This window comes from Typopeltis vanoorti, chromosome 1, assembly GCF_054136105.1.
Source record: "Typopeltis vanoorti isolate ZY-2024b chromosome 1, IOZ_Tvanoo_1.0, whole genome shotgun sequence".
Taxonomy (NCBI): domain Eukaryota; kingdom Metazoa; phylum Arthropoda; class Arachnida; order Uropygi; family Thelyphonidae; genus Typopeltis; species Typopeltis vanoorti.
In genome coordinates this window covers 16,845,066-16,859,046 of record NC_143549.1, presented here as the reverse complement: position 1 = coordinate 16,859,046, position 13,981 = coordinate 16,845,066, and the positions used below count along the sequence as shown (strand labels likewise).

Genomic DNA, 13,981 nt, shown 5'->3' with positions numbered 1-13,981 from the left:
TCACAATCATTTCCTACTCTGCTATTTAGATCCCCAACAAGGACCAACTTTTCATTTTTCATTGTGTCAGTTGCTTTTTCTAAAGCCTCCAAAAATTCCTCCACTTCTACCTTAGTAGAACCTTCTGTGGGACCATAGGCACAAATAAGTCTCATTGTCCAGTTCCCCATTCTCATATTTGCCCACATTACTCTACTTGAGACTGACTGCCATTCCAGAAGATTAGCCTCGTATTTTGTGTTGAATGCTACTCCTTCTTTTCTTTGAATGTCATTGCCTGAATATAACATTTTGTATTTATTGCTCAGAAAAATCTCACCAGTTTTGGTCTTTTTTGTTTCAGTCATCCCTAATATGTCGATCTGGTACTTATCTAACTCCTCAGCTAGCTCCATTTCTTTGCCATTCTTACGTTGATAGTACCGATCTTTAACTCTGGTGATGTTGAGTTGGGGTTTGTTTTCAGATTTGTTCCAGTAACTGACTTTTCGCTGTTTGCCCTGGTTCCCTGGCGAAAACAACGGGGCCTTGTTTACCCGTGCGACGCCCCAACCGGCATGAAATTTTGTCATGTTGTACCATCATTTTTTATTTTGGGTTAACCAATAAGAATACAATTTGGTCGGCTAAATCCCAAATTGCCAGCCCATCCTTGTTCGTTTAGTATCCAAGTAGATACCCAACAGGGTGCACCACGAGAAGGTGAGGATTGGACAATAGGTCAGAAGGCCTGGTCGGTTCTCTGCATTCCTTTAAAGGCTATGTGGAGGTCTCCTCTCAGTTATACAGCTTTGACCCTTAAGCACCCCCCAGTAAGAAGTCAACTAAATTAATTATAGAATAAGAGAGAAATTAATCAAAACACTAAATCAGCTATATACAAGACATTGTTCAAACCAGTTTTAACTTCTGGATCTGAGAGCTGGGTTAGAAATAAAACATTTGATCAAAGACTGGCCATCATAGATATGAGTGTGTCTGAGAAAGATTAGTGGAATGAATAGATGGCATCAATGGCAGTATCACATGAGAATATTAGGAAAGAAGTTGATGTTGTTACCATTCAGGAATGTCTTAGCAGAGTTTATCTCAGGATAGTATGGGTACTTAAGTAGGATGGGAGCGGAAAGGTTATTTATTTATTTTATTTTTTATTTTTTAAACAAATCACAGGAGGAAAAAGATCCAGATGCAGACCAAGGGCTAGATGAATTGATACAGTGAGATGCGTCTTAGAAGATAGAAATGTGAGATTGTCTTGACAATAATGGATTGATTTGGAGGATAATGTCAATAGAAAGTTAATGATCTTTTTCATATAGCCCTATTGTAATATCCTATACACCCTTTCAGGATACATATCAGAAATTTGATGATGAAATATCCAAAATGAGATAATATTAATTATGAATTTCTAATGGGGTGCATAATAAAATTTTATTATTGAATGAAAACTACTAGGAAAGTCCTCATAGATATAATTATACAATGATTGAACACACTATGAAATGTCTTTTGAAATTGTTTATAATCAGGGATAGTGTTGATAGCTCAAACATGTGAGGACCATATTCAGGTTCACATCAAAGAATATTGAATTTAAATTATTGAGATTTTTTTGTTCATTGCTATGCACATTTGGCCATGGTTGTCAGTCATGTAGCCAAATCATCTAAAGATCAAGGCCAGTAAGACTAAATATGCAGTTGGTTGTCTGTTGGCCAGGGGATTCCACTGATGATCTGGAAGACATGCATCAGCAAATGAGTACAAGTTGAGTGATTATTATGAGAGACTTCAACTATGGAGATATAGACTGGAAGGAAGAGGTATCACATGGCAGGAAGGAAATGGAATTTATACATCTCCTGAGAGACCTGAAGCAGCATGTGATGGAGCGAACTAGGGGTGTGAGTGTATTGGACCAGAAGAGCTATCCATAACCAAGGCCACATTTCCTCTAATTTTCAAAAAGAGACCATGCAGTGTTGACTTGGGAGTTTGTAAAACATGGGGAATATTCTGTCAAGAAACGGTATATGTGGAACAATGGGCAGGTTCCCTTAGGTATACAATATTAAATTGTATACCTAAGGAAAGGAGGGTTAATCAGGTAGGAGTTAGATTGATGTGTAATATCATTAAGTATGAGCTGTAGAAGAAGAAAATTTGGTAGAGGGTATATAAGGAAAAAGGTGACCAGTAAACTTATTAAGAGTACAAGGATCAGGCAAGGAAGGCATAATCAAATCTTGCTGAGCAGGCCAAAGGAAATCCCAGAGTTCTTTCATTACATGACAAGTAAGAGGAAGAATGACTATGGAAGATTAATCTTAATAAGTGATGATGGTGACGAGGTGAGAGAAGCTGATCAATTACATCAGTTATTGAGTGACCACTTTGCAAGGTACATCATCCAAGTTGAGGTTACTGCTGTAGCATATCTGACAGAGAGATGTGGGAACACATCTCTCTGTCAGATATGTCAGGTGAATGAATTGGAGGTTTTTTACGATATTGCAGAATCTTAACGTAAATATAGCTGTGGAGTAGATGGGATATCAGCTCGAGTTTTGTGAGACTTTGCAAGGGAACTGGCAATGCCTCTGACTAGTCTCTTTGATTTAAGTGTCACCTCTGGTAGAGTTCCAAGGGAGTGAAAAAAGGGCAAAATAATTTCCTTGCATAAGGGAGGTTCTAAGGCTGCAGTAACAAATTATAGGCCAATTAGTATCTCAGGCGTGGTGGTAACAAATACTGGAAAAATTAGTCAAAAACCGAATTCAAGAATGAATGGATAAAAATATGATACTGTATGAGGAGAAACATGCCTTTGTGAAGGGTCAGTCATGCTCCCATAATTTACTAACTTTTTATACAAGGTGTCCCAAAATTCACGCAAGATTTAAATTTAGCGCCATTTGTGCGGTAAAGTGTTGCCAACGAGAAAAAAAAGACAGCGTGACAGCTGACAGTTCAGGGTTATTAAAAATGACCACACACACAGCGAAGAGAGTTTGTTGAATGGATTATGGAACAACAACAAGTAGATGCTTATTTTTCGAACAAAATCATCTTCAGCGATGAGGCTCATTTTCATCTTGATGGCTTCGTTAATCAACAAAATTGTCGCATTCGGGGTTCAGAAAATCCACGAGTGATTGTTGAGAAACAAATGCATCCACAACGTGTCACTGTGGTGCGGATTTTGGACTGGAGGCATCATCGGTCCATTCTTCTTCGAAAATGCGGCTGGTAAGGCAATAACAGTTAATGGTGCTCGCTATCGCGACAGGATAATCCAGTTTTTTGTGCCTAAATTGCAAGATATGGATGTGGACGACATGGGGTTTCAACAAGACGGTGCCACATGCCATACAGCCTGAGAAACAATTCAATTACTGCATGAGTCATTTCCTGGTCGTGTAATTTCCCGTATTGTTGATCAGAATTGGCCGCCCAGATCATGTGACTTAACGGCATTGGACTTTTTTCTTTGGGGTTTTTTGAAGTCTAAGGTTTATGCCAACAAGCCCACGACCGCCTACGCCTTGAAGGAGGAAATTGAGCGCTGTATCAACAAAATTCAGCCACATTTATGCAAAACGGTCATGGAAAATTTCCAGCAAAGCCGTGGAGGCCATTTACCCGATATGCTATTCCATGCATAACCCTATACTGTATACTTTATGAATCAATAAGAAATTACAATTTTTAATTAAAAACCTGTGTTTTCTATCAAAATTACTTCTTGCGTGAATTTTGGGACACCCTGTAATAGAGTAACAGCTCAGTTGGATAAAGGAATCTTTATTCTGCTGGATTTTGCAAAGGCATTTCACAGAATACTACATGGAACTCTCTTACTCAAATGAGAATGGATATAATACTGGTTTATGTGGATAAGAGGGTGACTGCAGAACATAAATCAAAAAGTGGTTTGTGGAGGGTCGAAAACAGGTGACTAGTGGTGAGCCGCAAAGGTTCAGTACTGGGACTCTGTTTAATTTGTACATCAATGATATATGAAATAACCTGAAAAGAAATATTCATTTGTTTGCTAATGATGCAAAATTAAGTACAGTAATAAAATCAAGATGAAGTGGAGAGCTTGCAGAATGATTTAAATCTGCTTTCAGCATGAGCAAAAGGTAATGGGTGTCAGTTTAATGTGAAGAAATGTAAAGTTATGCATTGTGGGATAAATACAATAGATTACAAGCTGTATACCACGTTTGTGGAACTGTACTCCAGGAAATAGATGCTAGAGATTTAGGGGTGGTGGTATATAGAGAGTTAAAGTTTAGAAATGTTGCTAAGGTAGCCCAGAAGATTACTTATTGCTGCCTTATTGCTAACAAGTAGTAATAAGGAAGTTGTTCCCCTTTATAAAGCCTTGGTATGTCCACATCTGGATTACTATGCTCAAGTCTGGTTTCGTGGGTTTCTTGAGGATGAGAAAGCAGTGGAGAAGTGGTCTGTGTAATGTTCCCTATGAGGATAGATTTGAGGGTATGTGGATTGTAGAAGTTGGTTGATAGGAGGAAAAGAGGGAATGTGATAGAAACATTTAAGTCACTTGAAGGGTTTTAGGATGGATTCATGGGAAATGTTTCAGCCCTCTGCTAGAGGGGGGGAGCATAACAGGAGGTCATCCCCAGAAGTTAAATAAAGGTATGGTTAATAGGGATTAGAGGACTAGATTTTTTGCTTGGAGAGTTGAGTGAAATAGGTTGCCAGAGTCAGTTGTGAAAGCTTTGTCATTTAATGGATTAAAGGAGAAGTATGATATATTGTATGGATAGTTTGGGTCTCCTGCAATGAGTCTTTGGACTTCATAGTGGTGCCCATACAATAATAATAAAGATGTTTCATATTTTACTATTGTGCAAGTAGTTTATAACATTTTTAGTGCATCTACATTTGTTGGAGACTATTAAAGAAACATCTTGAATATAAACTCATACTTACTCTAAATCACACTAGATTGGAACACAGGATAACTCCTATTAGACCATTTTGATATTCATTAAGAGAGATTTGTAATGCACTATTGAACATAAGCAGACATGTCATACGATCTTTCATTTTGACAGAATCTGCAGCATTGGGTCACAAAATGAAGCAGTTTAAGTTTTGGCCAACAAAATTATGCAGAACATATCCATAGAGAGGAATATTTAAAAATGCAGTTTGTATTCAGCATTAGAAAAGAAGCAATAACAATACTGAGGATCTCAATTTAGAAGTGATATTTTTGCCTCAACAATTCACAATTCATGACTTTGTGAAGAGTCAGTCATGCCTCAGTAATATACTAACTTTTTATAATAGACTAACAGTTTGATAAAGGAATCTTTATTCTGCTGGATTTTGCAAAGGCATTTGACAGAATACCAAATGGTACTCTCTTACTCAAATTAGAAGAAATGGGGATGGATATGATACTGGTTATGTGGATAAGAGGGTGGCTGCAGAACATAAAAAGTGGTTTATGGAGGGGCAGAATCAAGCGAAAACAGGTGATTAGAGGTGAGCTGCAAAGGTTCAGTGCTGAGACTACTACTGTTTAATTTGTACATCAATGATATAGGAAATAACCTGAAAGGAAATATTCATTTGTTTGCTGATGATGCAAAATTAAGTAGAGTAATAGTTAAGCAAGGTGATGTGGAGAGCTTGCAGAATGATTTAAATCTGCTGTCAGTATGAGCAAAAGATTTCATCCTAAAATAAAAATGCTTTTGAGGATCACAGTAATCCTATTCTCAAAAATAAAAGAAAGATTTAAAATTTGGTATCTCTTTTGTAATGTTGCCATAACTTCTGCCGAAGAAAGATTTTATATACACTATTGGAAATGCACTATGTTGCCAAAAATGTCTGGACATCCCATTGCTACCTTGCCCATAAGATACATGTCTGCAAAGCTGTATAAGTATAGGCATGTGGAGAAGAGAAAAGAGCTGAGTGCATTCGAACAATGGTATGATAGTTGGATCCCACAAGTTCATTCCAAGAGATTTCTCCTACATTGCACATGCCCCTGTCTACTTTCAGCAAGGTTATTGTGAAGCAGAAACATAATGGACCCTCCATCCCACCCACCGAATTAGTAGATCCAGGAAACTGACAAATTGGGACCAGCAAACTCTCAAGCATGTTGTCATAGTAAATCGCCAGTCAGCCTTAGCACCCATCGCAAACAACTTCCACATGAGCTCTGGAATGGATGCTAGTTACACAACTATTCACTGGGAGGTGTTTGCTCTTGGATTTCATGGTCATGCTGTGGCTCGCAAGCCCTTGATTACACCTGCCAATTCCTTATGTCTGAAATGGTGGCAATGGAAGAGGGTCCTATAGAATGATGAAACGTATTACATGATCTCACAAGCCAATGGGTGTGTCTGGTCTTGCGGATGCCTGATGACAATTCTTACAGGAATGTCTTGTATTGACTGCGAAATTTGGTAGCATAATGGTCTGGGGCTGTTTTTCCTGGTTTGGAATGGGCTTCTGTGTTCAGATCTTTAAATGCTGATGTCCACCATGACATTTTGGACAATTTGTTCTTTCCACACTGTGGCAACAGTTTGGAATAGGCCCCTTCCTGTATGAACATGATAACCAGTTCACCACGTCCCTGTTCACAAAGCAAGGGTCCTTACTCTGTGGTTTGAAGACATGGAGGTGGAAGAACTAAACTGGCCAGCCCAAAGCCCTGACTTCAACCCTATTGAACATCTTTGGGTTGAGCTGGAGTGAAGGTAGTGTGCCAGACGTACTTGCCTAACTAACACTCGTCAGATGTTTGACATACTGCAGCAGGAATGGAAACAAATTCCAGCAGCAATTTACCAGAACTTAGTGGAGAGACTACCCCAAAGGGTAATGGCTGTAATACCAACAATGGAAGGCCCAACCTCATATTGACAGCAGTGCTGTAGTGACAGGAAAAAATACAAACATTTGCTATCCAGACACTTTTGGCAACATAGTGTTGTTAACATCAGTGTAATAAAGAAGACCTCCATAAAGCACTGCCATAATTGTTAGCACTGTGTTCTAAATGTAGGCTGATATTGAGAAAAATAGAATTGTATGATGAATTAATTGCTTTGTCTGAGTTAATAATTTCCGAAACGATTCACCAGAAAATCTTAAGAATTATAGTAAACAGTAATTCTTTCACTTCAGACATTCTTTTAGCATTACAGTAAATTAAAAAAAAAAAAAAAAACAGGCTTCTAGTAAGCCCAATTTCTCTAAGCTGAAATTATTAAAAAATTATTTGAGAACCTCTACATTGAAAATCATTTGTCCAGACTTGTATTAATTTCAGAAGAAAGCAGCATTGCAAAAAATGTATACATTTCTCAAAATGATTAAAAGGCTACTTAATGTAATTGTGATTATTTTAAAATTACTACATTAGTAGGAAAAGGTTTCATTTAATGTAAACTCCCTCAAACCTCGGCCAGTATTGTTATACTTTAGAGTTCCACTCTACATTTACTCTCATCATCATCATCAAATTCCTGACATTTAGCCTTGGGGGGGAAGTATGGGATATTATAGATGGGGACCTTGCTTAGCTGGGTAACATCACAGCAGGCATAACTTAATGATTCTAAGTAAATGAATTACATAATTCACTTACACACTGTGCCCATTAAGTAATGAGATTGATTTTTTACAGGACAGCTCTTTGAATAATTAACATATTTATAGTTTTGACCTCTAGAGTGTGTTGTAATCACAGGTGCAACTTTTGTTGGGTGATGCAGTTTTCATATTGCACCCATTGAAGTATAAGTTGAGCATGTCAGAAGTTGCATCATGGAGCAAAGAACTGTGAAAAAAATTTTACTGTAAATTAGGAAAACTGCTACAGAAGTGTACCAAGACTGTAAAAAAATTTACAGCGATTACTCTTTGAGCCGTGCACAGGTGTTCTGCTGGGTTTCAATGATTAAAGAGGGATGAGAGTTCCTGGAGGATGAGCCACACTGTGGATGGCCAGTTTCTGCACAGACAAATGAAAATGTGGTGAAAGCTAGGGAAATTGTTGCTTATTATAGACAAATAACTACTAGGCTACTCACTGTACAGCTTGGTGTCGGTAAGGAAATGGCCAAATTAATCTTAGAAAGAGATTTGTTCGAGGTTTATACCGCACACATTGACACATGAACAGAGAGATCACTGAGTTGCATGTTGTCAAAATTTCATCCATGCAGTTGATGAAGATTGTGATGTGTTGTAAAGAATTATCACTGGTGATGAAAGTTGGATTATTCACTATGGTTTAAGCCAATAAGAATAAATTTGGTCAGCTAAATCCCAAATTGCTAGCCATTCATTCACTATCTAGGTAGATACTTAACAGGATGCACCATGAGAAAGTGAGGATTGGTCATTAGGTCAGAAGCCCTGTTTGTTTTCCTTAAAAGGCTACATGGAGGTCTCTTCCCAGCTATACAACTTTGACCCTTAAGCATGCCTCATTTACTCTTCTCCTCTTGTATATAAAGGATTTTCCTCTTAGTGAATGCAGATCTGATTAATCTGCATATACTCAATGAACATTATGAGCTCCATTCTGCAGAGCCCATAGATGTTCATTTGAATTGAATGTTCATAATATTAGTTTAAAAAAAAAAAATACATACTGGAGCATGCATTTTTTCTGGTGCAAGAGCTGTTTTGGTCTACAAGATTCAGGAACTCCTGCTACTTGGCTACTCTTTGAATTAATTATTTTCAACTTGAGCAAATCAAAATTGCCATGCTGCTCTTTGACTCCTTGGTGTTAACATCGTGCATTTCTTGAGTGAGGTGGCATACTCTCATTTCCATCAGCTGATATGATATGTTGCTTACATTTGATTTTACATGGTCCATTGTTCTGTTTTCACACATGGGTAGGTCTCTGATGTGTTATCATATAATTCCTCTTTTAAAGTATGCAAGTTTTTCTCTGCATGCTTGGCTCATATAGTAGTACAGGCCAAATGCAATGGCAGGAGACAGGAATATATATATATATATACCAGTATGTTCATTCTAAAATGTATGCTATCCTAATAACTTACTTCAGATAGATGGCTTTGTCTTGTAAATCTGAAACAGTTTTGCATACTCTAATTATGATACATTATTTATGTAATTTCAGAGTCAAAGCAAGTTTTCAGCTTTTAAAATTACAGAAAAAATGCTACATACAAGCCAATGCATCGGAGCGAAGATGCTGATGAAGCTGTTGGGCAATTATTGTCGCAGTGGAGATTTAAGAACATCTATTACAGTTGGAGTAGTTGGTAAGCAAAAATAAATGAAATATTGGATATGACACATCATTTCATGCATATAGATCATGTGATTGTTGTAATTTAGGTTGATTATAATGAATTAATATATATAAGCTGGCCATGTAGAAGCCTTAGTTCTAGAAAATATTTCATCTTCATCTTCATTCAATACCATAGTGTAACTAAAAATCAGAACACTTGGTAATCAATTTATTAATTGATTTGTTTCTAATTACTAAGCAGAAATGTTTTGTTCAGAAAAGTTTCCTTTTGTTTCATGTAAGTATAATAATGCATTAGCTGAATTAGTTAATTTTATTATAGCAAATTAACTATAATAAAATTCATTATAATATATTAGCAACAGAAACAATTACGTTAAATTAAATGTCTTTCTTTATAAAATTTTTAGCTAAGTTTCATAGCCATTGTCAACACAATTATAGGAAAATACAAAAGAAAAAAGAGAATAACAAATCATTGAACGAACGTGATATATGTACTATTGGCTACAGGTGAATCACTCCATCTATATTAATAGATACACAAAACATCCAAGTTATCTCAAGATCTAGAAGAAGAAACCCAGTATAAGTGGTATTAATGGAAAGTAAATTGAACTTGCAGAAGAAATGGAAAAGTATTACATGGACATAACTGGCATTCCTGACAAAAACAGGTGGAATCTTACTAAATAATAAGTATAGAATGTTATATTCAGGCAATACTGATCAAGCAAAAGAAGGAGTAATGATTGCATTCAACACCAAACATGAAGATAAACTTTTTGATTGGAAGGTAGTTCCAATTAGAGTAGTTTGGGCAAACTTCAAAATGGGAAAATTGACAAAGAAACTTATTTGTGCTTATGGTATCAGAGAAGGTTCTTCTAAGGAAGAAGTGGAGGAATTTTTTGAATCATTGGAAGAGGCAGTTGACATAAAGAAAATGGAAAAAGTGGTACTTGTTGGAGACCTGAACAGCAGAGTAGGAAATGAATCTCACCAGGCATATAGGAATATTTTGGGAAAATTTGGAGAAAAGAGAAAAAAAAGTAATAATGGTAGGTATTTGCTAGACTTCTGCTCAGGATGCGAACTAGTCATTACTAACACCATGTTTCAACAAAAAAAATGTGCACAAGTTTGCAATGAGAGAAAGACCCAAGAAATAAGAGATGCCTCATTGACTATGTCATCATCGATAGTAATATCATAAAGCTGGATCAGGATACATGAGTGTACAGAGGATTTGAAATTGGAAGTGACCATTTCTTATATATTACATCATGGATATTGAAAGGAACAGTATGTAAGCAGTTCTAAAAATAATTAAAGTTGAGCAGCTTTTACAAGTAAATTGTAGACTAGACTATACAACCATTATGGATGCCTCCCCAGCTGAATCAGTCATTGATTGATTCAGCTGGAGAGGTATGTGGTGAAGTTATCTGCAAGGAAAGAAAAATAAGAACACCATGGTGGACACAAGAAGCAGTCCTGGAGAGGAAGAAAGCATACCAAAAGTTTCTAACAAATAAATTGGCACAACCCCTAAAAGAATACAGAGAAAAATGTAAGAGGGCTAAGTGGTGCATAAAAATAGCTGAACAAAAGGCATGGGAAGACTTTGGTAAGAGTATGGAAAATAAATATCAGGATGGTGGCAAAATGTTCTGGAGGCTATTGAGAAGTTTAGAAATGGAGGAAAGAGTGCCCTAAAAGGAATCAAAGATGATAAAGGTGACATGAGAACTGAAGATAAGGATATCCTAGGTGTCTGGAGTAATCACTTTGAAAGGCTGTTAAATGAATCAAGCAGTGACTGAACCTTACTAGGAAATTTTCAAGAGAAATATAAAGTGGATTGCATATCAATACTTGAGATAGAAAAAGCTGTCAAAAAGTTGATCTGTGGAACAGCTGGAGTTGTGATATTCGACCAGAAATGCTAAAGTATGGCGGTATAAAAGTTTTGCAGTAGCTACCCTGCTTAATTCAGAAGACCTGGACAGAAGGTTGAATTCCCAATGATTGGAGTAGAGCTCTCATAGTACCCATCTATAAAAAAAAGGGATTAAAACTGAATTTGAGAATTACAGAGGAATTTCTGTACTGAGTGTTCCAGGTAAGATTTATGCAAGCATACTTGAAAAGAGGTTGAGAAAGAGTGAGGAAGAGAAACTTGGAGAAGAACAAGCAGGGTTCAGGACAAATAGAGGTTGTCACGATCAGATTTTCACTTTAAAACATATAGTTGAGAAATTGTGAGAATATGACAATGATCTGTACTTAAGTTTTGTAGATCTGGAAAAGGCATATATGATAAGGTGCCCGGAAATAAGCTTTTCTAAACACTACAATTATATAGGGTGAGTGGAACATTATACAGAACAATCCATAATCTATGTTTAAGTTGTCAATCATCAGCTAGAATTGAAGGAAATACAGGAAGATGGTTGGATAAATATGGAACATAAAATCAGGGGTAAGACAAGGATGCAAATTTCCTCCACTCTTATTCTTCATCTATATGGAAAGTGACCTAATGCCCCTTTCTTTCCATAATGAAAGAAAGAGTCATTAGGCCTGATATTAGAATTGGAGATGTTCAAACTTAGTTCTTTGCTTTATGCAGATGTGTTGTACTCCAAAACACATCTAGTGCAAGTCTTCAGGATTCCCTAACTAAATTGAGTAACAGCTGTAACAAATTTGGCATGAAAATCAACAATAAAAAGACAAAAACTATGAAAACAGGCAGGAATATAGAAAACTTCAGCTTCATTCTGAATGGAGATCCTATAGAAGTAAAATATTTCAGCTATTTAGGCACAAATTTTTAGTGAAGATGGCAGGTTAAATATGGAAATAGGCAATGGAATAAGCACAGCTGGTATGGTTTGTAGCCAGCTGAATAAATTTATATGGAATATGAGAGAAATTAGCCAAAACACCAAACTAGCAGTATACAAGACAGTGTTCAAAACAATTTTAAGTTATGGATCTGAGAGTTGGGTTAGAAATAAAGCACTTGATCAAAAACTAGGGACCACAGATATGAGGGTTCTGAGAAAAATTAGGGGAATGAACTGATGGCATCAATGGCAGAATCATATTAAAAATGAAGTTATTAGAAAGGAACTTGACATTATTAGCATTCAAGAATGTGTCAGCAGAGCTAATCTCATGGGGGTATGACCACTTAAATAGAATGGGTGAGGAAAAGTTAGCAGATCAGGTGTTTGGTGCCAAGATGGCAGGAAAGAGACTCAGAGGAAGAACAAGTGTACTCCAAAACACATCTAGTGCAAGTCTTCAGGATTCCCTAACTAAATTGAGTAACAGCTGTAACAAATTTGGCATGAAAATCAACAATAAAAAGACAAAAACTATGAAAACAGGCAGGAATATAGAAAACTTCAGCTTCATTCTGAATGGAGATCCTATAGAAGTAAAATATTTCAGCTATTTAGGCACAAATTTTTAGTGAAGATGGCAGGTTAAATATGGAAATAGGCAATGGAATAAGCACAGCTGGTATGGTTTGTAGCCAGCTGAATAAATTTATATGGAATATGAGAGAAATTAGCCAAAACACCAAACTAGCAGTATACAAGACAGTGTTCAAAACAATTTTAAGTTATGGATCTGAGAGTTGGGTTAGAAATAAAGCACTTGATCAAAAACTAGGGACCACAGATATGAGGGTTCTGAGAAAAATTAGGGGAATGAACTGATGGCATCAATGGCAGAATCATATTAAAAATGAAGTTATTAGAAAGGAACTTGACATTATTAGCATTCAAGAATGTGTCAGCAGAGCTAATCTCATGGGGGTATGACCACTTAAATAGAATGGGTGAGGAAAAGTTAGCAGATCAGGTGTTTGGTGCCAAGATGGCAGGAAAGAGACTCAGAGGAAGAACAAGGTCTGGATGGATTGATTCGGTCAAAACTGCCTTGGAAGAATGAAATGTTATATGTGACAATATCAGAGTGCTTATAAGTAATAGATTAATTTGGAGGAAAATTGTGGATAGAAGATTAATAATAATGTAAATTAAATCAGGTAAGTGTTGTCATAGTAGCCTGACTACCCCCTTGGGGTATATATATCAGGAAATTGATGATGATGATTAAACTTTAATTTTATATAATAATTTTTTTTTTTTTTTCAGTTAGGAAAATATTGACTGTATTTGTTATGTTGCACTAGCCACTAAGGAAGGTTTTTAGAATATTCTGTTATTGTTTAATTGCTGTTCCATTTTTTGTACTGACAAATTTTTTGGCCTGCAAAACAATGGGAAAAAATTTTAAAATATCATTTCCCACATGAGTTTAATCAGTTTTTGTATTTTATTCTTAAAAGGTTGTGTGTTTGAATAACTTACCCAACACTCGTTGATGTATAAGGATAAGGCAAGCGTTTTGCCTCTATATAAGGCTTGATACAGCTTTCTGTGTTGGCATCTGTAACTACATCGAAGTGATGTAGTTATACTGTAACTACATCGAAGTGATGTAGTTACAGTATAAAGGATGCAAAGCAGAGTGTTGTAGATGATATCAGAATTGCAGAACATAACTTTTGAAGAGATTGAGAATGTATGGACTGCAAACAGGAGCAAAAGGATTGCTACGAGAGACATGCAAACATCTGAA

General features: G+C 36.4%; 1 protein-coding gene across 1 annotated transcript in view; it reads left to right on the top strand.

The window, feature by feature from the left end:
- Positions 1-13,981, top strand: part of Ns1 (Nucleostemin 1) — a 231,282-nt gene that overhangs the window by 106,153 nt on the left and 111,148 nt on the right. Inside the window, exon 8 of the mRNA XM_090396775.1 lies at positions 9,179-9,323. Coding sequence (XP_090252901.1) covers positions 9,179-9,323 — 145 coding nt within the window. The remainder of the gene's footprint in view (positions 1-9,178; positions 9,324-13,981) is intronic.